The sequence below is a fragment of the Seriola aureovittata genome, chromosome 20, assembly GCF_021018895.1.
Source record: "Seriola aureovittata isolate HTS-2021-v1 ecotype China chromosome 20, ASM2101889v1, whole genome shotgun sequence".
Lineage (NCBI taxonomy): Eukaryota > Metazoa > Chordata > Actinopteri > Carangiformes > Carangidae > Seriola > Seriola aureovittata.
The window spans coordinates 14,355,854-14,379,088 of NC_079383.1; the positions used below are offsets into that span (position 1 = coordinate 14,355,854).

The 23,235-nt window shown below is 39.7% G+C and overlaps 2 protein-coding genes across 5 annotated transcripts; one reads left to right on the top strand and one right to left on the bottom strand.

Moving 5' to 3' along the window:
- On the bottom strand, positions 1-5,588 carry sec22c (SEC22 homolog C, vesicle trafficking protein). Its single transcript, XM_056363840.1, has 7 exons — positions 5,449-5,588; positions 4,455-4,666; positions 4,102-4,265; positions 3,729-3,908; positions 3,440-3,558; positions 2,972-3,037; positions 1-2,873 (listed from the first exon to the last, which is right to left on the bottom strand). Exons 2-7 carry the CDS (start codon positions 4,634-4,636, stop codon positions 2,673-2,675), a joined length of 912 nt encoding a protein of 303 aa, XP_056219815.1. The 5' UTR covers positions 4,637-4,666; positions 5,449-5,588; the 3' UTR covers positions 1-2,672.
- Positions 5,589-5,729: 141 nt separating this feature from the next.
- On the top strand, positions 5,730-21,336 carry nktr (natural killer cell triggering receptor). Of its 4 annotated transcripts, none has more exons than XM_056363836.1 (17): positions 5,730-5,867; positions 8,168-8,246; positions 8,772-8,846; positions 9,907-10,014; positions 10,430-10,474; positions 11,987-12,074; positions 12,925-12,954; positions 13,369-13,514; positions 14,333-14,555; positions 14,697-14,864; positions 14,971-15,058; positions 15,529-15,677; positions 15,758-18,469; positions 18,668-18,751; positions 19,066-19,125; positions 20,247-20,348; positions 20,573-21,336. In XM_056363836.1, exons 2-17 carry the CDS (start codon positions 8,189-8,191, stop codon positions 20,640-20,642), a joined length of 4,206 nt encoding a protein of 1,401 aa, XP_056219811.1. In that variant the 5' UTR covers positions 5,730-5,867; positions 8,168-8,188; the 3' UTR covers positions 20,643-21,336. The 4 variants fall into 4 exon arrangements, with proteins under 4 accessions (XP_056219811.1, XP_056219812.1, XP_056219813.1 ...); XM_056363837.1 differs by having other exon boundaries at positions 15,782-18,469; XM_056363838.1 differs by lacking the exons at positions 5,730-5,867; positions 8,168-8,246; positions 8,772-8,846 and adding an exon at positions 10,777-10,800 and having other exon boundaries at positions 9,942-10,014.
- Positions 21,337-23,235: the final 1,899 nt, after the last annotated feature.

Below are 23,235 nucleotides of genomic sequence, written 5' to 3' on the forward strand. Positions count from 1 at the left end.
GATGGAAAAAAAGACACTGTTTATTAATGAAATGTCAGTTTTACCACAGCAGGAAAAAATAAAGCCCTGTAATCACCAGTGTATTTGGCAGTTACACTGAATGACAATATTTCATTATCTCCCATCATTATAAACAGACTGCAGCCAACTGAAAACCCACTGAATCGACCTCGCGTGAGTCAAATTAGATACAAACAACTTTTGAGTGTTTGGTAATGAACAAAAGAAAGTGTCCTAGAAGCTTAATGATTTTCAAATTTACAAACTGTGTTCATTTAAGACCTGATGTCAGTAGGAAAAGAGATGGCTGCCACACGTTTCAATTGTACAGTGCATTCCTACTGTATGTCTGAACACCTTCATGTTCAACATAATTAAACTTAATTTTTATGTTCAGTATTAAAATATCCTTACTTGATTCTACATCTTTAAAACATTGATGGCAACATTTATTTACATTTCATTTGGTCAGCAGGGTATTTGTACATTTCATGTAGTGTAGAGAGGAAACAGTGAATCAGTAAAACCTTTGTATCAAAAATATTAAAGCCACGGGAAAAACCATGTCGCATAACAAATAATGACAAAGTTTCACTTATTTACTGCGTTTGAACATTTCAAAATCACTAATCACAAAATGTATGCCGACTATGTCAAAGAAAACATAAGAGATATAACATAAGAGTTTACCCCTCCGTCATACAGCTGAACACAGCATCAGAGAACTGCTCACAGGGCCGGTCTAATTCTCAGCTCTGTGTGCTCTCATAGTTCTGGATAGAAAAAACTAATAAAAGAACAAATGTAAATTTACTAATAGGAGGCTCACCTGCATAAACTGCAGCTGCGATACATCTCATATGTCCACTGAAAACATTTGAGTTCTCTCACTCTTTATAAACTTTGTAAACTACAAGCTAAAAGTGGCTTTTCTAAACTATTAGAAGGACGTTTGGATTGTCAGATGAGATATAAATGTTTTGTTTTCTTTATAAAATTCCCTCTTACTTTCTTGATAAAATAAGGGAACAGTTCAATGAAGAAGACAGATTTTACAGCTCCACTGCAGCCCCAACACTACCTGTGTGACAAACACCATAAACTAATAATTTATTTCCCTTGCTTAACAGACACCCAATGCAACTGTTAAGTGAATATCTAAGAAGCTCAATACACAAAACGTTAAAAAGTTAACCTAAGGAGACTAATACTTAGCCTATTTATTTAGCAGCGCTACAGTGATGCGTTCTATATTCAAACTTAAATTATAACCCTATGATTTCTAAGTTGAACAGAATTTGGGAGCTACACATACGGAGTGTTATAAACCCAAAAGAAACAGAAAAAAAAAAAAAGTAAACAGAAATCAGGATAAAAATATAATTTAAGCTAAACCCGATACGCAACACATTCAACTGCCAAAAAAAAATCTAAACGTAATAGTGCAGTCAAAAAACTTTCCCAACAATTTTCATTCCTATTTTACCGAACAAATCAGTGCTTTCGTATTCTTACCCGCAGTATACATTTGAACAACGCAGAGATCAGTAGAAAAACGCACAACTAAAATATCGAACTTTGTTCTGATAGTACAAAAAACGTTTTAAATTGGAGATTATGCGATACAATTCTCCTTAAATCAAAAACGGTGTTGAAAACAGCGTTTAAGCGATAAAATGCCTCAGTAATGTAAAATGTCATTTCTGTGGAGTCATTAACGGAGCCCTTACATTTGAACTTGCTGAGCACTTCCCGGTGAAACTTTAAATAAGATGATACAATTAAATAAACGAAAACAATCAACTATATTTGCATTGTCATAGTAAGGCATGAAACAACCCATAGTTTAACATTTACACGTTTGAATTTGTTTTGTTTTTTCCAAAACCTAATGATCAAATAATTTAAAGCAAATAAAAGTTGCATTTCCCTTTCACCTAAATTTCACTGATCTTTAATCAAACTACACTAAATAGTTCACTTATCACACTGCCGCCAATTAAAGATGGGCAACCTAATTATCTCCTAATCAGCCATGTGTGCCTATTTTAAAAGTACAATTAAATCTAATGTCTGTTACAATCACGACCCGTCACGTAGCTTTGTAAACTGATTATGCAAAGATAATCAATGGCCTGTGGTAGAAATAATACTGAGCCAGAATGCAGGCAGAAATGCATCTTAATTCCCAAATCTCAAGCAAACCTAGCTTCAACAACATTGTTGTTTTCTACGTGAAAAACTTTGGTCAACAACTCTAACTAAAAAAAAAAAAGAAAAGAAAAGAATAAAAAAAGCTCCTTCATCTTCTTTAAAACCTTTTTGAACTGGACAGTTCTGACGACACTGAGCAACATTTTTGTTCGTCAAACAGCAGAAACCTCCTTCTTCCTCTCAGTTTACAGTGTTAGTTTAAGGATATTTTTAGGGATCCAGAAAGAACTGCATTTTCACTGGATAGTCAGTACAGTCTTTGAAACAATGTACACAAAGTGCAAGTACACAAGTAATTCTCAGCGATGACACAAGGTTCAGGAATATGTTTTTTTTTTTTAAAGGGCAAGGCATCTCCATGACTCGTGTGGATCAACTCTTTTGCTACCTTGTTATTCTCACCTGCGCTGAACACTGGAGACACAAATGGCGAACCACAATTAAGTGTCCCATGCTCCTCAGACCCCACAGTCATTAGTTCTGTCTTGGAGTTTGCGGTTGAGGATGAGGACGGTGGAGAGGGAGGCGACAGAAATGTGGAAGATCAGCTGCCAGACATTCCTCATGCCGAGCAGGTACAAGTTGCATAGGACGATCACGCTCAACAGAGTGAAGGACTTCAGCTTCTTCAGAGACGAGTGGAACAGGTAGAGGTGGCACTGTGGACACAGGGGGTTCATTCGCAAGCTTAATGCCACGCGGATTGCAAGGACGATGTGTAATGCCGGAGTGTGTTGAAAATGTGAACTGGATTTACCTGAGACACACAGCAGACAAACGCCAGAAGAAATGCCACAACGTTCCATATTCCCTCATAGTCATCCTGTGCAAAGAGAAAAGAATAAAAGTTCACTTCAGCTGTTTGTATGTAAAAGTTATTCCAAATTTGAAACAAATTCACACAAGAGTGATAATCTGTCCAGTTTTCTGCAAATCACAATGTTATTATTTTCTATGTAAACACCTTTTGCTTCCACAGCAAAATGCTAATGCATAGCAGCCAGTTCAGCCAGATCAACATATCTGTAATTAATATCATCTCATGCATGACTTAAGTTCAGTTTGTTTATGTGAATGAGAAAGCCACGACGTATGCATTTTTGTCTTACACATATATATTTTTATTGTATAAGCTTGCAAGTTATGGCACATTGACATGCTGCAAATGTTATTCAACAGTTATTCATTTAAAGTATTTGTGAGAAACATCCAAGCACCGCCATACCTGGAATGTGTACTCTATGAGGTGCACACCACGGATTACATTCAAGGAAGCACACATAATATTTAGGACCAGAGAGAGAATGCCTGGTGCTGTCACTGGTTCAAGTCTTACATTTTGACCTGTTAAAACAAAAGAAAGTGATCATATGATTAGTGGAGAGTAATCAAACATATTCAAAAAATATGAGGACTGTTCATCGTTTGATTCAACCAATAAATACGTTTTACAGTGCTGTTATAGGCAGTAATAATTTGACAGTACTGCTCATTTTATGCTGTATAAGCCTTACCAGATCCAGAACCTTGCTCCATATGTCCATTTGCGATGCCATTGGTGAGCTCCACCTCGTCCAAGTTAATTACTTGTAGTGGATGGATCCTAAGATCCTCCTGGACCTCTGCCAACGTAACCTCCAGGGCCGGACCACGGCTCTGGTTGTACTGCTGCTTCAGCTTCTGAATGGTGCTGTCTGTCAATTGGCAGCAAGGGTAACAGATTTGTGTCAAACAACTTATCTAACTATAATTTAAAGGAGACGACCAAAACACAGGCGCTTTGTTTGTCATTCAGCATGTGATATTTAAATTCAAAGCAAAATCCCTCGCAATCAGCAGAGGGAAATCTATGCAAATCTATGTGACAGTATTTCGCTTCCTACTCACCAAATTCCAAAAATGGATATGGCCTGGCTGCCAAGGCAACAACAGTGCTATTGAAGCATGCTGTGAACTCCCAGCGCAGATCTTCCAGGAAGCAGAAGGCCTTAGCAACAGGGAGGCTGCAGTGGCACACAGTCATGTAGGATACACCCTCTGAAGAGATGAAGCTGAACAGTCGAGAGGAGAAAAGGTGTTTAGTAAACAAACAGCCTGACACAACATGACATGGATGCCCCTGTGATCAAATGGACAACATTATTTCTGTGTTCTGCATTAGGATGTGTAGTGTGTCTTTGTACAGCTACAGAAGGCACCACTGAAACGGTCTGCTGCGGCTTTGATTCCTGAACCCTTACTATATGTTGAGCTCCTGGCCCTTGACCGTCCCTCTGTCAGGGAAGCGGGACAGCGCCTTGCTGATGGCCCTGAGCTGCTGTTTCCTCTCCTGGAGCTCTCTGTTATGTTCAAAGTCTGTGGAGGCTGACAGGGGGAGTCCATCCCTGACCCGAACCACAAAGGCGAAGAGGATCAGAGACATGATCCACTGGGTCCATGAAGAACACACTGTCTGCATGGGTTACAGATCAAGACCAGATCATCAGGATTACAATATGAGGGTTGCAACTAAATTATTTTCATAATGTGACAGTTATTTTCTCAAATAATTGAGAAATTGAGATTCTGTTTACTATCACAACAGACAGAAAAGAGAAGCAATAACTGAGGATTAAATATTTTGGCTTATTGTTGCTTGAACATAACCTAAATGATTAATACATTATCAGTATAGTCACAGATTAATTTACAGTCTATTGACTCACTGTATCAATTAATCGACAGCTCTGTAATAAATTAAAATACACTCAATTGCCAGTGTATTACGTACACTTGACTAAAACAATATCAGTCTACTATAACAGCCTTGAAATACAATCTGCCTTGACAGTTTCATACTGGTGTTGATTCACCTTTATGGTCATTTTGGAGGCTTGTGGTGTTGCTTAATTGCACTGCGCTATTCTGAGGGGTTGCTTACTCTATTTTTATCAACAGACTGAATAATACACCACATGTATACCTACAACCGGTGTAATTACACTTCAGCAGCACCACTACAACATCCAAAGTGGAATTTAAGGTAAATTAACATCTCTCTACCGCCATGAAGGCTGAATTATTGCAGAGCTTTTGTATTATTGTAGTAGACTGCATGGGTTTTAGCTGGGATACATTATAGAGTGTGTAATTTTAACTGCGTAGATTTAAAAATTGTGCAGTCTGAACTTGGGAATCTGTTAACTCTCGCCTGAGATAAATAATGTACGCGTAGTAATACTTTTTACACCTTACCTCATTATCATGGGTTTCATGCTGCACCTTGTTACTTAGCTACTGTAGGTTAGCTGACTATAGCATCATATCAAACAAATACACCACCAGCAGGTAGCCAGCCCCAGCTTCAGATACGCGTTACGAGTGCAATCGCATACTTTCTGATACCGGCGATTAAAATGGAGAACCTAAATAACCTGTTATAATATTTACGTAACAAATTATTAAAACAGCTAACGAGCTAACTTGAAGTGTTCTTCCTGATACAACAAAACCACAACAAATCTTCTACAGGAACTCGGGAGGGACAAAACTACTGGCAACCAGTCGGAGTTATATCTCACAGCGCACCAACCTCCTTCACTAAAAAGTGAAGTTAGCTCATGCTTGCTGACCGTCAGTGACTAGCTAACTGGCCAGCTAGCTACTGTACAGAGGTTAGTTGTGTTATTAACATCTTTGGATCACCTGTAGTGTAATTGTCATCGTTACGTTAAATGTTTATTGTCATTGCAGCAGAAAGAAATCTAACGGAAGCCAGCTAACTCTAGCTAGCTACTAGCTGTTAGCACAACCATTTTGGAAGCGTTTGTGTTAACGTAACCATCGTTAGCTATGTAGCAAGTGGATGTTTTCCTTTGTCTTTTACTCTGTCGGCATGGCTTGATCTCACAGTAATGGATGGTTTATTTTAAGCTAAACAAAACAGAGCAATGAGTAAAATGTGTCACACTGATATTTAGCCAACGTTATGTGAGTAGTGAAAGTGGAGGTTCTTGTGCTAATAAATGTCGCGCAGTTCCTAGTGTGAATTGACAATATTGCTGGTTCCTGACATTTTTTTTAATTTTTTTTTATTGCATTTACATTATTCATCAGGCTTTTTAGCTACTGTCGTTTTCATGACTTGTATGACATTTAGGTCACATTACTTTGTGTTCTTTGTTAGTTCTCCTAAATGTGCAGGTGTTTATTGTTAGAGGGAAGGTTTTACAAAGTGTCAGTGTCAATCCCAGTACATCAGAGTTCATGCAGTCATGGTTTGCAACATGATATGAGTTTGGCTATAAATACAATGCGTTCCTGTCTCTGTGTTGAGCACTGGCAGCTGAAGTGATGTGACCCATAAGCTATTGTACAAATCCAGTATGATCACCTCCAGTTTTTATTCATCAGATTTGTGACCACAGTGTAATTCAGCTACACTGTCACAGTTTTCTCTTCTGTCATTAACTATGCAGTAAGATAGTAAGGCCTGCACTACTGCTTCAGTTATTGTTCACTCATTTACTTAGAATTCAAATCAGCTGACACACCACACCTCCACAGATGTCAAAACTCTGGAAATTCACAGGTATAATGAAGTGTGTGACTACATTTCACACGTGGAATTCAAATGGAAATGGGAAAAGTTGTTTAGGCACTCAGCAAATTTGGCGAATTGCTTTTAAACCACAGTCCAAATCCTAGCTTATTCTTCAGCAGTGGGTTTTGTACTTGCTTATTATATAAGACCCTCTGTTGTACAAACAGAAATTCACAGAAGTGACCTGTGTCATTCTACTAGAAAGTGTTATCATAGCAGATTCACACAGTAAGCCAAATTAGGTTGCTGAAATATCTTCTTTATACCCTGCTGATACTACTTCAGAGCCTGCTCCTTCATGTTACATTACTAGTGTCCAATAAATTATTTGATGAAGTGAAAGCTCCATATCCTCCCTTTGGGTTTACTGCTCTCAGTGTCCCGAAATCCAGTAATGATTTTTTCCATATTTCACTTGTCAGCGTACTGCATGCATATGCAAAACACTTCCCTGCAACACCCGAACACACCATTTGAGGTGCTAATTGTTACATGTCAGCACAGTGACACAGGGTTTGTTTAAATAATAGGCAACTTTAATAAATCCAGACATTAGTGACAGATTATTATGAGACGCTGTACTTTCTCCTTGTTGCGCTTTTATTACCAATAAAGCTACACAAACTGTTCACAAACCAAATGTTTTCATATACTGTAGGTATAATTGAAGATGCTAATGACATATTTTTGTGCACAAACTGAAAACCTTGTGCTCTTCAGCTTCTCTACTCAACAATAGAAGAACACTGACACTGAACAAGTTGAGGCAGGCTTTTGGAAACATGATTTAGTTGCTACTTGTCCACATAATGAAAAATAAACATTAAAACCAAAAGGCTTCTGACACAATTTGGATATGGTTTTTAGGCAGAAAGAACCTCATCAATAGAAAACTACTTCTACCTTTGCACAACATGTAAAGCAAATATCTAGAATTACAATTTGGATGTGTAATGTGCAAGCTCCACCTGATTATATACTTGACTCATGCTTGTGCATTGTCTTGAGTCTGTAAACTGTCATACATTCATATCCAAGTTGACAGTAGAGACAGGGGTTAAAAATGCACAGTGAGGAGGCTGTGTTGTGCTCTGCTTGGATTTGCATTGCCAGTACATTTCCTCATAGACTTCTCTCTGCCTCTCTTTCTCTCTCTCCTCCCATTGTTCTCTCTCCTCCCATTTCTGTTTCTATCTTCTCTCACTGTCTTTTAGTCACTCTACATTGTTTTCCAACACACTCCTCTCAGTATGCTGTACTTTCTAGGCTTAAACTAACAGATAGAAAAGGGAGCGCTAAGTGCTTCTTTAAGAGAAAACTGGCTTATTATTTTCTCCTGCTTAGCTGGTTTGTACTCTTTCTACATTTTAGGTCACCCAGACTTTGATCACAATGGGGGTGAAAGACCGCCCTCAGTGTTACTTTGATGTGGAGCTCAACCGGGAGCCAGGTAAGAGAATTTAAAATCAGTGTACTGATATGAGAAATAGTAACGTAAACAGCCTTGCTTCAATTTAGTAGATGATTATTTTGAACTGACACCATCAATAAAAATGTCGAGACTTTATCTATGTAATGTTTTTCTTAGCCTTGGCGCTTTTGATTGATATTCTTGTGGTTGTACAAGATGATAGTGGATAGCAGTATGCTGGCTTGGTGTGCTGAATGGTTCCATTAAAGTCTAGATTTGCCTGTAGCTATGGGAAAGTTTCTATAACGTCTGAGCTTTGCCACAGGATCCTTGTAATTCCACGTTGGAAGCCAATTAAAAGTGTGCAGTATGCACATTTGGGCCACTTAATTGTTATTCTTAATTGTATCCTTGGCCTATTAAAGCTTTTTTCTTTTTTTTGTTAATTGTTTTTTGTAACACAGTTAATATTTAAGCTATTTTGTATTATTTTCAAACAAAATTTCTGTAGCTGCAAGCAGAAGGAATCCTTTTGCTTACTTTCTTTTCTTTTCTTTCTTGCAGTTGGGCGCATAGTCTTCCAACTTTTTTCGGATGTTTGTCCCAAGACCAGCAAAAACTTTCTCTGTTTGTGCACTGGTGAGTAATGTTCAGTCAAGGACACGTTTAACACAATTATCATCCTCCCTGTGTGTTCCATAAGTTGATCACCATGAGTAGAAAATGAAATGGAAAAATAAGAACCACAGCACCGCGATCCTCACCCCTCTTTGGTCATTTAATACCACGAGGGAAGGAGGTATGGCTGTAGTGTAAATGATCCAGTGACAGATGGAGTTACTGGACGGATAGAGGGGTCCTGGTCTGTCTCCCTAGATATTTCGCCCCACTGAGCAGGACACAGTACACTGTAGTAGTGATGGTCTGTCTAGAGATGGCCATAAATCTGCAAACAGACGGCAGATCGATCCTCCCTCTCATTTTTCACCCCACCTCGCCGATGGGAATAAGATATCGGCAAGGGCAGACATGGGAGACGGCTGGTTAGTCCGTTACTTTTACCTGAACGCACTTATACAAACACACAGAGAACATAACACAATAATATACAAGAGTCAGCCGGGCAGATTGCTGCGACTTTTCTCAAAGTTTCTAACGTGTCCTTTTAGGAAGGGATCAGCTGACTCTATAAGAAACCGAACCTTTGGAACAATGCTGAAGCCAGTGAAGCAAAATACTAAAAGATTAGCAACCCAAGCTGCCCATCTGAACAGACAGCCCTCTGTCTGCTGAAGCCAACCTTAAAACATATCAACACATCTAATGAAATCTTTGCCTTCACGTCTGCTTTAAGCCAGTGGAAAGGTAAATCCACGGGGTAATAGCTTTGGGCTACTATTCTGTCCCGAGTCAGTATCACTCCAGTGGAAGATTTCTTAATGAATCATGTAGTCCTGCACTAGAGTATTAACAACGAGACGCCTGAACAAAGGAGTCCTGTTTATTGAAACCCCCCCCTGCCCCAATTGTGGGATCATTCCCTTGTTAAGAATGAATCCCACGCGGCAAAATTCAAGACCAACATTTCTTAACACCTCAAGGCATCTGGTACACACAAAGTGGTGTGTACAGTAGCAGGCCCTGTTTTACTGTATCTTTAGCTGTTTTTTAGATTCAGTTAACACACATGTATTTGCAGGTGAAAAGGGAACTGGCAAAATCACAGGGAAAAAGCTGTGCTACAAAGGCTCCACATTTCACAGAGTTGTAAAGAACTTCATGGTCCAGGGAGGCGACTTCACCGAAGGTAATGGTTTAATGTATAACCTCATTTACATTGAGAGAGTTCTTGTTTAATCAATTCGAATGATTTCGTGAATTTCTGTGGAGTTTTTACATGCCAGAAAGTCTTTAAAAACTTTAGTGTTGGATGAAAAATTCTTGACTGTGAGGGGAACGATCTGATGGCTCAGATTGAAATGTTGTAAATAACATTAGTACAAGGGATTGACAGTGTTTTTTAGCTGTTTCAGATATGTAAGAAATGCCCCTAGCATACTATTTTGCTGAATGTGTTGGCCACAGAAGAGAAGCACATTAACCACTCCTCAAATATTGTCCAAGACAAGCACTTTTATCTAATGTGGTACCATGTGTGCACGTTTAGTCTGATTTAGATAAAAAAAAAGAGTTCAATTAATTTACCATTTTAATCTTTGCAGGAAATGGAAGAGGAGGAGAGTCCATATATGGTGGCTACTTTGAAGGTAATGAGAATATGAAGTTATTTAATGAGCAGTCTACATTGCTGATATCTCATAAATGTACATCTAAATACTTAAATACTTTTGCATGAGCATTAAAATTGCATGCGGCTATTGTTGTAAACAGGGTTCTTCTGAATTTTCCTTTGTATGACTCTTGACCTTCACTTTTCCATTGTATAGTGCTGTCTTCTATTTAGTTACAGTAGTGGGCTATATCAAATCAGCATGGAGAGTAGGCATTCTCTTTATTGAAAGCTACAATCTTCCTGCCTAAAATTTTCAACATATTCTTTTATTTATAGAGTGGTCTTTTGCAAAATGAGAAGGTAAGAGATGTACACAGCTCAGTAACACCATGTCAACATTGTCCCCACCACCTTCCTCAGTCAGTAAACAAACAAACAACAACAACAACAACAAAACGGTGCAAATCTGTGCAAAAGCACAGGTGCAAATTTGTACTGACGGATTTGCCATTCACACAGCTCCCCTGTTAAACCCCCAAAGCCTCTGGCTGCTCAAATTACTTTATATGTTACATATGTGGTATTTATAGTTACAGTATCCTCAGCATGACAGGTACAGAGTGGCAGTATCTCTGCTCAATATGAAGACTACTTGGGAGTGCCACAGTGGGTATAAGATAATTAGTCTTTAAATATGTATAAAGATGTAGAGACAGTTAAGATTTACACATTAGGAAGCTTTTTATTCTTCATGTTTTACAAAATAATATGAATAAAATAACTCCCTGTTACTGTGGATGATGTTACTTCAGTGTTTGATTGTAATCACTCATAGTAAAATGCGTTTAGTTCATATTTTAGTCCATTAAATTACTCTTTATCACTATGGAACAATTGTCCCAAATCATCTGTAGGAGACATGAACTTTGCTTTAAATAGGTGATTCATCACAGTGAGAATTTATTTGCCTTTTTGTCTATAATTTACATCAATATCGGACACTTGTGGGTACCGTTTTTACAATGTTTTCTTATTGATTATCCTCTCTCCTGCCTTTTAATGTTTTTGACGGCTCTAAAAAATTTCTTGACCCTCCTTGAATCTACCATCATGGAGAATTGTTCTAAAAGCTTCAAAACGTTAAGCCACTTGACAATAATGTGACCTTGCGGGGGAAGAAAGGCAATGGAGGGATAATCTGTCTCAAGCAGGCATCCAGTCTGAGCATAGCATGTTGATATGAATGGCAGCCAATATGGTATTTTTTGGAAGGTTGTCAGAATGAATTGTATTTTAATTGTCTAAATCATACAAGAGCAGTTGTTTGGTGCTTTAGAAAAACGACTACAAGTCAAATTTGGCTCCAACGAAAAACAGCTGACTTTGTGGAAAGACTGATTGGTGAGGTAATGATGGGGTTTGATGGATTAAAATGCAGATTTTTTTTTTTTTTTTTTTTTTTTCCCTGTACGTCCCTGAATATGTCTTAACATTAATCGGAGAACGCACCGTGAGACTTCGATCCTTCTTTCTCTGCTCCCAACAGACGAGAACTTCACTCTCAAACACGACAGAGCCTTCCTGTTGTCGATGGCCAATCGCGGGAAGGACACCAACGGTTCACAGTTTTTCATGTGAGCATTCAGTTCAACAATTCTCTCTGCAACTTAAATAACCATACCATTTAATTGAGTGCCATTCTTAATGAAGTTTTTGTTTTTGCTTTCTGTCCCTTCTGTTTTGAAACTGTACAGTAGAATTTGTCATTGAGTGTGACCGTCAACAATCCCCTCTCTGTGTGCAGTTAGAATTCAAAGTAGCAGAGAAACATGGATTCATTCTTTTTTACCTACAAATGTGTTACATTTTTTCTCTTGCCGTTTTTGTGTAAAATTTACAGAAACTCTAGCATCCTGCCCTTCCAAGGTAATGTGTCTCCAAGGCTGTGTTTCTCTCTCTCCTGACTGTATTTATCATTCACTAGTATATATTTGCAAACATTCTGCAGAGTGACTGTTTATTTTGGACATGTTAAAACAGTATTCACACATAATTTAAATTAACTCATGTTATTTGGCTTTGTAGACTTTCTTTTGTCACTAAAACAGGTTGTCACTATAATTTCCTCCCATGAATAAAAATCTCATGAAACATAAAGGAGGAAATGTATACACTCTGTCTTTGTATGATTCAGATATAATTACGCAATTACCCACACTCTGTTGTTGAGTGTATACCTGCCTGTTTGTGGCTGTTTTTAATTGAAAGTATGTCTTAAATTGATGTGCAATCAAATATCATTAAACAACAGGTGGTCTTACAAATTCTGTACCTTTTTTTTTTTTTGAGATGGTACAGTAGCACCCACGCTTTGTTGAAGTTACTTGTTTATTCTCATTCTTTTCCTCTTTTTTCTCCTTTTTTCATGACCCCTCCTCTTCCATTGGTTGATCTTCCCTGGATTGCTGGATTTCCCACAAACAGCACAACCAAGATGGCACCGCATCTTGATGGGTAAAATCTACTGTTGGTTTTTGCAATTTTTCAAAGATGTACAGAAGGAACTAAAAATGGCGTTTACAGTTAATCGTGAAGCTTCACGCCCCCGAAAAGTTGTTGAAAAGAATCGGAATTAGACTAAAGTCAGATTGGTGCATGGTAGTACATTAGACTTTTTTTATTTTTCAGTTGAACCTTGTCCCTTTAAAACAATGGGAAGAAAACTGAGAGTAGAAATACAACAATGTAAGATTTTCAAATCTGTTCTAACCTAAAAAATAGTTTGTTCCAATAGGACCCCATCACACATGCTGAGGAGCGGATCGAGCAAAATGCATTTTCAGCACCTTTGGCGTTATTGAAATAATGTAATAATAGTCAAGACCTGTATAATTATGACAAGTATAATCTTTTTTTGCCTCTGTGCAGAGTCCACGTCGTCTTTGGCCTTGTCATCTCTGGCTTCGAAGTGATAAAGAAGATCGAGGGGCTGAAGACAGATTCAGCCAGTAGACCCTACGCTGATGTGAGAGTGGTGGACTGTGGTCAGCTGATCACCAAGTCTGCAAATGATGGTAAGTTACCTCTTCAGTTACAGATCTTTTTTCTGAAGATGTAAAGCTGGCTTTATTCTGTACGTTTCTTATCTAATGAAAAGGCCAAAACCAAACATGTGTCCACCTCGGAATTTTCTGACCTCCCTTCTTTGGCTCAGCATTGACCTCACTGGTTCTTACTGAAGATATGAATCTTAAAAAAATGAGCCACAAACCCACGGTTTAATCTTTTTGCAGGTGGGCATTGTTGTTTATAGCGAACGTGAAATCTCTCCACTTCAAGACTTTGTAGATTTGATATATTGCTACCCAGCCAGTGCAGTGAGAGTGTAATGTCGGGTGTATATGACTATTTATGATAGTTCTTAATAAAACAGCTTAAATTGATGTTATCCATTGTCCAGTGATCTATACAAAAGCTTACACTTTTGTCATTCTCTGTTTTGGTTTTTGTCTTCTGTGCGGAATCTGTGTGTTGCCTGTGATTGTAACTGGGTCATATTTTCTGCTCATCCTGTAAGAGGTTGGCATTTGGATGCCAACCCCCCCCCCCGGTGGCATTAGTACGGGGCGTGTAACGTGATCTTCTGTTTAATGGGGATCAGTGAGGTGATCTCTGTGGATTTCAGTTGGCATCTGCCCACCTGACTGCCAGGGCTGCTTTCATTGCCTCCAACATACCGAGAAGAATCAAACAAAGCCTTTGTTGCAGCAGAGTCATGCCACCCTGAAAATGACTCCTGGCATTTGAACTTTCCTTAATCCCTTTACTTTTACTGATGTATTCCTAAAACACACTGAATATAACGTGCATGCTGTTATATTTCTTACTTTAGTACTTCAAGGCAAGAGGAAAAGAACTTCCCATTCTGCCGACTCATCCCTCAACTCCCGTAACTCGTCCTCTCAGTTCTCGTCTTCAGTGGAATCTGAAAGTGAACCTGACGAAAAGCACAAACACCGCAAGCACAAGAAACATGCAAAGGGGAAACGGTCAAAGAAGAAAAGAAGGGAATCAAAGAAGGAGAAGAACATTGATGTTCTGCCTCTCCAGCAGAGGTCATTTTTTTTATCCTACATCACCACAGTTTTGAGCTGTATATCCAAATATATATGCAAGTACTGATATTCGAGACTTGTTGGTTCTTTGCATAACAAAACATTGTTTTGCATCATGTTGTGTTGTTGCTGCTTTCACAGCTCTGTGGAAAGACAGATGCTGGAGGGAGAGAATGAAGTGGAAGGAGAGAAGGACCACGGTGGGAAGAGAGAGAAGCCCGTAGTCCGACCGGAGGAAATCCCGCCGGTGCCAGAGAACCGCTTCCTGTTGCGCCGGGACATGCCATCTCAGGAGGATAAAACAGAGATGTCAGTTTCAAGCTGGCTCCTTTTAGTATTTGTTGTCTCACACTTTTGAAAAGTTCATGCTTCGGTATTAACAGTAGGTGTTTACTTTGAATTTTGATCTTTGCAGAGTTGAGAAAGAAGAATTGTCGGTTTCAGCTGACCAGAAACCAGCAGTGTCTAAGTCTGGACGCAAGATCAAAGGCAGAGGAACAATGGTAAGCTCACCTGTTTATGGCAGTTGTCACTCTAGATATCTGCTTGTAACTGCTCTGTCCCAACTTGGGGTTAGGATCCCTCAAGTGTTCACAAGATAAATCCCTGGGATCACAAATGATTAACCATGTTTATTTTTCAGACTTCCTCTTTTTTTTTTTTTCTTGTGGATTGCTGGGTAATTTTACTGTTTTGGGACTTATTCAAATATAGCAAAGCCAAAGGTTTGGAAACCGCTTCTGGAAAGAACTGATCTACATATCTAATTCACTGACCACAGAGACAAATTATTCATCATTTGTTTTCTCCTTGTTGATCTCGGCCTCACAAATCTTTACAAATCTGCACTCTTGAGATTATTTTCAGGATAATCACACCTGATTCACTCCAGACAAAGAATATTTAAGCACAGCCTCTATGTGAAGAACTTTAGCAAGCATTCATATGAATTATTTTAACCTTTTTTCTGCAGAGATATCACACTCCCACAAGATCTAAATCACGTTCTGCATCTGTGGAAGAACGGGGCAGCAGTGAAACTCCACCTCACTGGAAAGAAGAGATGAAGAGAACCAAAGTTTATCAACCGCCAAGCATGGAGAGATGGAGCAAAGGAGACAAGTATGACTTATTATTTTACTTTAGTAGCTTGGAATATATTTTTCTCTTTATTTTACTTCATGCATCTTTTGACTTAACAGATTGAATGACCATTCCTCAAGCAGATGGGATGACAGAAGCGACTCCGCGTGGTCCCGATCTGCAGATCACTCTTCAGACCGCAGCTCGGAGAGGTCCAGCCTGCGCCGGCAGCAGAAGAAAGAGAAGAAGAAAGCCAAACACAAGAAGAAGGCCAAAAAACAGAAACACAGCAAGAAAAAGAGCTCCAAAAACAAACCTCAAGAGACTTACCTGTCGGAGGGTGAGAAGTCAGCGTCTTCAGGAAGAAAGTCCCGACGGTCCCGCTCTCCGTCTCGTTCCTCCTCAAGTCAGCGCCATTCATCGGCTCGGAGGAGGCGGTCCTCGCTGTCTTTCAGAGACTCACGATCCTACTCTAGATCCTACACATCAAGTCGATCCAGATCTCGAGGGAGGTTTTATTCAAGGTCTCGAAGCCTGACTAGATCTAGAAGCCGGTCCCTGTCCAGATCTTCGTCCTATTCTAGATCCAGGTCAAGATCAAGATCCAGGTACAGATCCAGGTCTGTGTCTCCATCCAGAAAGAGGAGTTCATCTAGATCCCCAAGAAAGAGGAAAGCCAGCAAGACCAAACCAGTTACTGTGATCCATTTGACTGACAAGCTTCCTGAGAGCAAAGTCACACCCGTCCCCAGACTCCCTGCTGTCCCCGCTCCAGAAAATGTCCCTGTGATCCCACTGAGCGACAGTCCTCCTCCCTCACGCTGGAAGCCTGGTCAAAAGCCCTGGAAGCCCTCCTACATCCATATTCAGGAAATTAAAGCTAAAGTAGCTCACACTGTTCTCTCCTCCACAGGACAAGCGGTTGACAGGGTTACGGAGAAAGCTCAGACTTCAGTTACGACAAAGTCTCTGCCTGGAGACTCCGAAAGCGACAAAGCAAACAAGCCTGCAAGGCGCTCACGCAGCAGGTCCTCCAGGAGCAAGTCGTACAGCCGATCATACAGTCGCTCACGGAGTAGAAGTTACAGTAGGTCCAGGTCCAGATCCCCTCATCAGTATCACAGCAGTTCATCCTCCTACAGCAGGTCAGACTCCGAAAACTCCCAGAAAACAAGCAGCAACAAAAAGAACTCACTAGACAAAGAATGGAAAGAGTATTACACCTCTCTGAGGAGGATAAAAAATTTAGATAAGTACATATCACTCGGCGGTAGTCAAGATGCTCATTCAGGATCGGAGAACAAGACGGGTATTGAGCATAGTCCTGGTATCATTGTCTCAAGGAGAAGTGACTCTTCGGAGAAAATAAAAGAGAAAGGCAGCTCACAAGATCAAGAGACAAAACATTTCAGCTCAGTGCCAGTGGAGAGCTTCAATAGCAGGTCTGAGTGGGATAGTGACAGCGATAAAGTGAGCCAAAGCAACAGCAATGTCCCATCAAAAAAGCAGAAACAAACAGCTCTCTCCAGCGAGTCTCATGATAAGAAGTTGTCGGCTCTGACTGGGTGGAATTCAGAAAGCGATTCTGAAAATATGACAGCGAGGACGTTAGCCATATCTGAAAAAGAGGAAGGGGAGGCCAGTTCAGAATCAGACTGCGAGACTTCCAGAAAGGCGTCGGAGGCAGCGACCGATTTAGCGCACAAGATCACCGTTCCTGCTGCTGTGTCTAGTCCTTCAGAGAGAAATCTGGAGAAAGCCACAGAGCCAGAGAAGCACAAGAGCAAAAAGAAAGCCAAACGCAAACACAAGCATAAGAGGAGAAGTGTGAACAAAACTGGCTCCCATCACAGTAAGGACAAACGTAAGAGATCTAAGAGGAAACATCAGAAGCTGAAAGAGACTTTTCACTGGCAACCACCTTTGGAGTTTGGAGATGAGGAAGATGAAGATGAATCCAAAAAGGAGAAACACAGTCCCGGCAAAGTTGGCAAAGAAAGGCCTGGTGTCGGCAGTACGAATGATGTTGCCTCTTTGAACAAATACCCTAGTAGAGAAGAAGAGAGGGGGCAACAGAGAGCAAGAGAATGTATTAATAAAAACCCCAAACAAGCTGAAGCTCATCAGTCATCCAACAGGAATGCTAATAAAGCTAATCTACCCAGTGTCAAAGAACAGGAGTCATTGGATGACATGGACATTTGTACGCCAGAGCATGACGCTGAAATTGAAGAGTCTTCAGTTACACATGATTCTTTTTCTAACACCTCTGAATTAACCCTGAAATCTACCTCAAAGTCTTCTGATATGGGAAGGAAAGATAATGATTTACCTCACAGCAAAGGACAGCCTGCTGTTACCTCCACGACAACTGCTGGACTGGAAGATGAAGCAGCCGGTGGCAAACCTACCGGCGCTGTAATTACTTTTAAATGGAGGCCTTTGAAAGGAATGTCGGCTACACAAAATGTGAACATGCCACCCGTCGCTGTGAAAAACGTCCAAATTCAAGAGAACCAGAACTCCAACACACAAGGAGTAAGAATGGAGATAAAAAGTAAAAGCCGGGTCAGACCGGGATCCCTGTTCGACGAGGTACGCAAGACCGCGCGGCTCAACCAAAGGCCGAGGAACCAGGAGAGCTCCAGTGAGGAAAAATCCCCTTCTGTGGGAAAGACCAAGGGAACGTCTCGCACACGTTCCCCGAAGAAGTCCAGGTCTGTGTCTAGGAAGTCTCGCTCCGTTTCCAGTCACCGGTCTCGCTCCAGAGGGTGGTCGCACTCCTACAGCAGGTCCAGGAGTAGATCCCGCAGCTCCAGCTACTCTTCCAGGTCAGTATGAGGGCACCATCGGTAAATGTTTCTAAATGCTGGAGAGGCTTCTCGGATGTAGATCAAGATGGTTGTGAAGTGATAAAGTTGGTGCATGTGCAGTATTTAATCTAGAAGCGAAATCTATATCTTTGGAACGGACCCTTTGTTCTTGCTTGGGGGGAAAATGTCCTTTATAACGCCATGTGATTCTTTTAGGAGTCGGAGCAGGAGTCGGAGGAGACGTGGAAGAGGACGGTCACGCTCCCGCAGCAGTACATACCGAAGTTACAGGAGTCACAGGTACAACCCGAAGTGCAGATTTAATAATCCGAAACTAATGGATCCCAGTGGGAAATGTTTTCAGCAAAAACCAGGGGTCATCAATATAGAGAAGAAACCTTGGAACTCCTGTTGTTTTAGTATCTTGCGCTGCATTTTACATTTCAGCCATGTAAATACTTTAGAACAGTCAAAAACCTCTGTTAGGTTTAAAAAAAGACTGTACACACTTACCTTTCCAAGACTTCCCATTGTATTTTTCCATTGTGTATTTTAACATCACTAGTGTATGATTAGTCTAAACCTCTTTTTTTTTTTTTTCCTCCTTCCATCAGTCGGACCTACAGTAGAAGTCATTCCAGAAGTCGCTCGTATAATCGCCGTCGGAGATCCAGGTGTGATTGAACACAATTGTGCATACAGTATATTAAGATTAAAACAAACACTTCCAGAGAGTATTGAAAGGAATTTTTAGACACCTGTCAGTTTTCATAAACTGCGATATGAAGTTGCAGCTTAGATTATATCATATCAGAGGAACAACTGATACTGAGTGATGAAAAAAATGTTGAATATTCAGTCAGTCAAGTTTTTGAAATTCCTCAGGATGTTTGGACAAAATAAGCTATTTAAAGATGTAACCTTGGCCTTTAAAAAATTTTTTGAGTCTTGTTCATCATTTTCTGACATTGTATAAACCAAAAGATTAATCAGAGTTAGTTGCAGCCGTAAAAGAGACCATTCCTCTCTTAAGCCATTAATTATGAGTTGCATGTAGAAGCAATAACTATTCAGTCTTTTTCACTATGGATGCAGACATTGATGAAGTTACTCTGGTTATGGACAAACAAATAGCAGGTTATTTACACTTACTGAAAAGTCTTCAAAAGTGCTGAATTCAATCACCTCAAAAAAGAACCTTAGTCTTAAATGTAATTTTTTTTAAAGTCTTAAATATTTAAGACTTTTTTTTGGAAATAAGTCAGTAATGGGTGTAAAGTAAAATAGCATGAAGCATCAAGTTTTATCATTTATTCATTTTGTATTTGTTTCCTCTATGCCTTTGTGTGTATTGATCTAAATACCACATGCTTGTCACGTGTTAGGATGTGCTGTATATTCCTGAGAAGGGGGGGGGGCATCCTGTCATTGTGATGGGCTTATGACCGACCAGCTTATGAGGTCTTGTCTTTACCAGGGTGATATTGAACTTTTGACTCTTGTTAGTATCTTGAGGTTTTCTATTGGATAAGCATCAGAGGGTCAATCGTGTGATTTCTCAGTTTGCTGGAACTATAAATAGTGAATTATTTCCCCTCTGACTTCTTATGATAAGGTATCGTCTCCTACGTTTTATACAGTATATCCTAATCCTCAACTCATCAGTGTTTTGTGTGTTTGTTGTATTTTGGTCTGAATGATCAACATTACAAAGCTGGACACCTCTACAAAACACCATTATGTAGATATTCCCAAAGTGATAACACTCTTGTTATGCGGCTGTATGTTAACGCAGGTCAGACTCCTATGACAGCTATTCCAGCCGGAGTCGCAGTGTGAGCAGGAGACGAGGGCGCAGACGAAGTGACAGCTACAGGAGCTCAGACCGCCGATCCCGGTAAGACGCTCTGCTCCCCGGTGAACCCTGACAGACATCAATGAGGCGGCAGGTCTCAGTTCAGCCTTTTACACAAATCCCTGCTTTACTGTCGGAGCGTGGGACCAGTTGATGCGCTCACTTTTGTGTTTTAGTTTTTGTATTTGTCAATCTGCTGTACGGCGAAAAGCATCTCCTTCATGCATCAAAGTTAGAATATTTCATCGTGATGTTGTCCTCCACAGGTCGTACCGCTCCTCCAGTCGCAGTTCTTCCCGGCGCAGAAGCCACAGTCGCAGCAGTCGGTACAGCTGAGCCTCAGGCAGGTTGTTGGGTTCAAAGTCTGGACACTGTGCACAAACGATGGCAATCACAGACCAGCAACTAAAGCTCCAAGAGGAAGAGTTACTAGTTTAATATATACACTGTAGTGTATATCCTCCCTACATAAGCTGATATGACGGTCTTTGAAGAAGTGAATGTGATTGAATGTAAATAAATAAACCACTTTACAAGCTAAGGCTGCAGATCTTTGTCTTTAGGGACTGTCACAGCTGAGAACAAAACAAAAAAAAAATGGCCACTCACAAACAGATTTTTTGTTTGTGAAATATATGGCTTGTCATCAATAATATGAGAAATAAGCTGTACATATTTTATATTATTGTATATTTGTGTATTTCTTTTCTACTTCTGATTTTTATACACTGAAGTGTGAAAATATATTGTAAGTGTCTAACCTTTTCAGCTGTGATGTGTCTGAGGGGTTGGTGGTTATGCGTTGAGGTTATGCCTCAAGTTCAGGGTCAGTAAGACTGGATTGTTTTTCTCTGAAAAAATCCTCATTAAATGGAAAACATTTTTTGTACCAGTTTTGAGCTGTAATTTCTCCTTGTTCCAATTGTTTTATTAATATACTATGAATGTTCAAACTTGAGTATGTTTGACTTTGGTTTTATTCAAATGGTTATGAATGTTTCCGATTAATAAATCCCACTGCATCCTGTGACCCTGTTTTTGTTTTCTTTTGTTTTAAATCTCACAGTGTTCAGCAGATAATACTGCAGAGATGTCAGTTTATGTCCTCAAATGTACTTGGAGGGTCTATGCCTCTACAATGGCGCCATCTGCACTTCAATTCAGAACTGCAGTGTGTGTGTGTGTGTGTGTGTGTGTGTGTGTGTGTGTGTGTGTGTGTGTACCTGTGAGACCAATCCAGTTACCTGCAGGCTCATGTCTTTATCCTGGCAGATTTAAGTGTGTGTATTATATTTATGTCGAACACTGTCAACGCACAGACTGAATACTGACTGCAGTTTTCTGATTAAAGGATCAACTGTAATTTTTTGTATTAAATGTCATGTAATTGGAAGAATCAGATTAATTCATGACTATAATTTCACTCCCTGATCAGGGAACTTCATTGGAATAAGAAAAAAAGAAAGAGACGACTCCATTAAATTATTAATTGTACTCAGAACTAATTGAAAATTTGCTTCCCTCCTTGCTAATATTTGCATACAATTAAAGCTGCTGGTGTCTGCGCTCCTGTCTCTCTCTTGTGGAAACTTCAGCTCGCTAGAAACCAGCCACTGTCCATCAGATACAGATCCTATTGAATTGCTCCAAGTGCAGGACTCGTTTTTATCTGCAAGTGCAGGAGAGCAGGCGGTGAATACGTGTACTGTTCAGGCTGTTTTGTATGGATGGCTTTCAGAAAAAAGAAAATCAAATCTGGATTTACAATAGTCCCATCATGCCACCACGCAAGAGCGGAAATGTAACAACATGCACGCAGGTTTACGCCAAAATACATTGTGTGCTGGGAAAAAAAACTAATCTGATTAGTCAAAAGATACTAAAAAAGCTCTCAAACAGTCTGATAAGTGAACATCACTTTTTAGTTGAGAAATTATGTTTTCCATTAAAAAAAAACTTGTTTATCTTGCAATGAGTTTTTAAGAGGGATCATTAAGCTTTTTGCTTCCTATGTCTCCTTTGGTTTATTTTTAATTCATAGTATGCAAGTATATCTGTTTATATATGCAATTAAATGTCTTTTCTACATTTATCTTTAATAATAGTTGTATTTTTTTAATATGCAATAAAAGGGAATAAAACCAAGCTGAGATTTCATGAGGAAAAATCATCAGCCTGTTGACAGCCTGTTGTTTTTGGGGAATTATATTATTCACTTTTGTCGTTTTCAATTCCTCCTTGTCTGAAATGTTAAACAGCACTAGATATGAAATATTGAATGTTATTTTGAGCAGGTGGGGCAATCCAAATCACATGATTACTTAGTTTACACTGTAACACTCTGTATCTTTAATTAAAACCCACTAAATGCTAAACATGTTCATGATTTTTATCAGTCTGGTGGTCGGTTTGGCAGCTTCCCTGAGACACTGTATCCACACTCATGTTGTGGGCTCAGCTGAGTACTAGACATGAAGTGATAAATGAGACCTCCTCCAGGTTGTGATCAATTTTTTTCCCCCACCTTGTTATGAGAGTATCGACTTCTCCTCCATACAGTCGGCGGAGCAGTGAGTGATGGCAGTGGGGTCCTGAGGCCCTCGGCTGAATTAACAAACAGGAAAAGTGGGCTGTTGCCTCAGGGCCAAAAACTGTCTGGGGGTCCGGATGCTCGAGTTTTTCTGTGTGACGATTAGAGATGAAATAGTAAATTAGAAAATTAACAAGCTATCGCTGTCGCTATTTTGATAAGTGATTAATTTAAATTCATTTTTCAAGCAGAGGTGCTGAACGTTTGCTGATTCCAGTTCTTAAATGTGAGTTTGTGCTTTTCTTTGTTTTATCTTATTATAAACTTTGGTCAGAAAAAACAAGACATTTGAAGGTGTCACCTAAAGAAAACAGTTAATTGAGAAAGTAACTAGCAGCT

Bases quoted from the DNA above. Each gene is read 5' to 3' on its own strand.
- sec22c (XM_056363840.1), bottom strand. From the start codon at position 4,636: ATGTCTCTGATCCTCTTCGCCTTTGTGGTTCGGGTCAGGGATGGACTC. The intron at 3,909-4,101 runs GTGAGTAGGAAG...GCCAATTGACAG, and splicing joins ATATCCATTTTTGGAATTTG to ACAGCACCATTCAGAAGCTG. The intron at 2,874-2,971 runs GTAAATCCAGTT...CTGTGTCCACAG, and splicing joins TTGTCTGCTGTGTGTCTCAG to TGCCACCTCTACCTGTTCCA.
- nktr (XM_056363836.1), top strand. From the start codon at position 8,189: ATGGGGGTGAAAGACCGCCCTCAGTGTTACTTTGATGTGGAGCTCAAC. The intron at 8,247-8,771 runs GTAAGAGAATTT...TCTTTCTTGCAG, and splicing joins GGAGCTCAACCGGGAGCCAG to TTGGGCGCATAGTCTTCCAA. The intron at 12,955-13,368 runs GTAAAATCTACT...GCCTCTGTGCAG, and splicing joins ATGGCACCGCATCTTGATGG to AGTCCACGTCGTCTTTGGCC.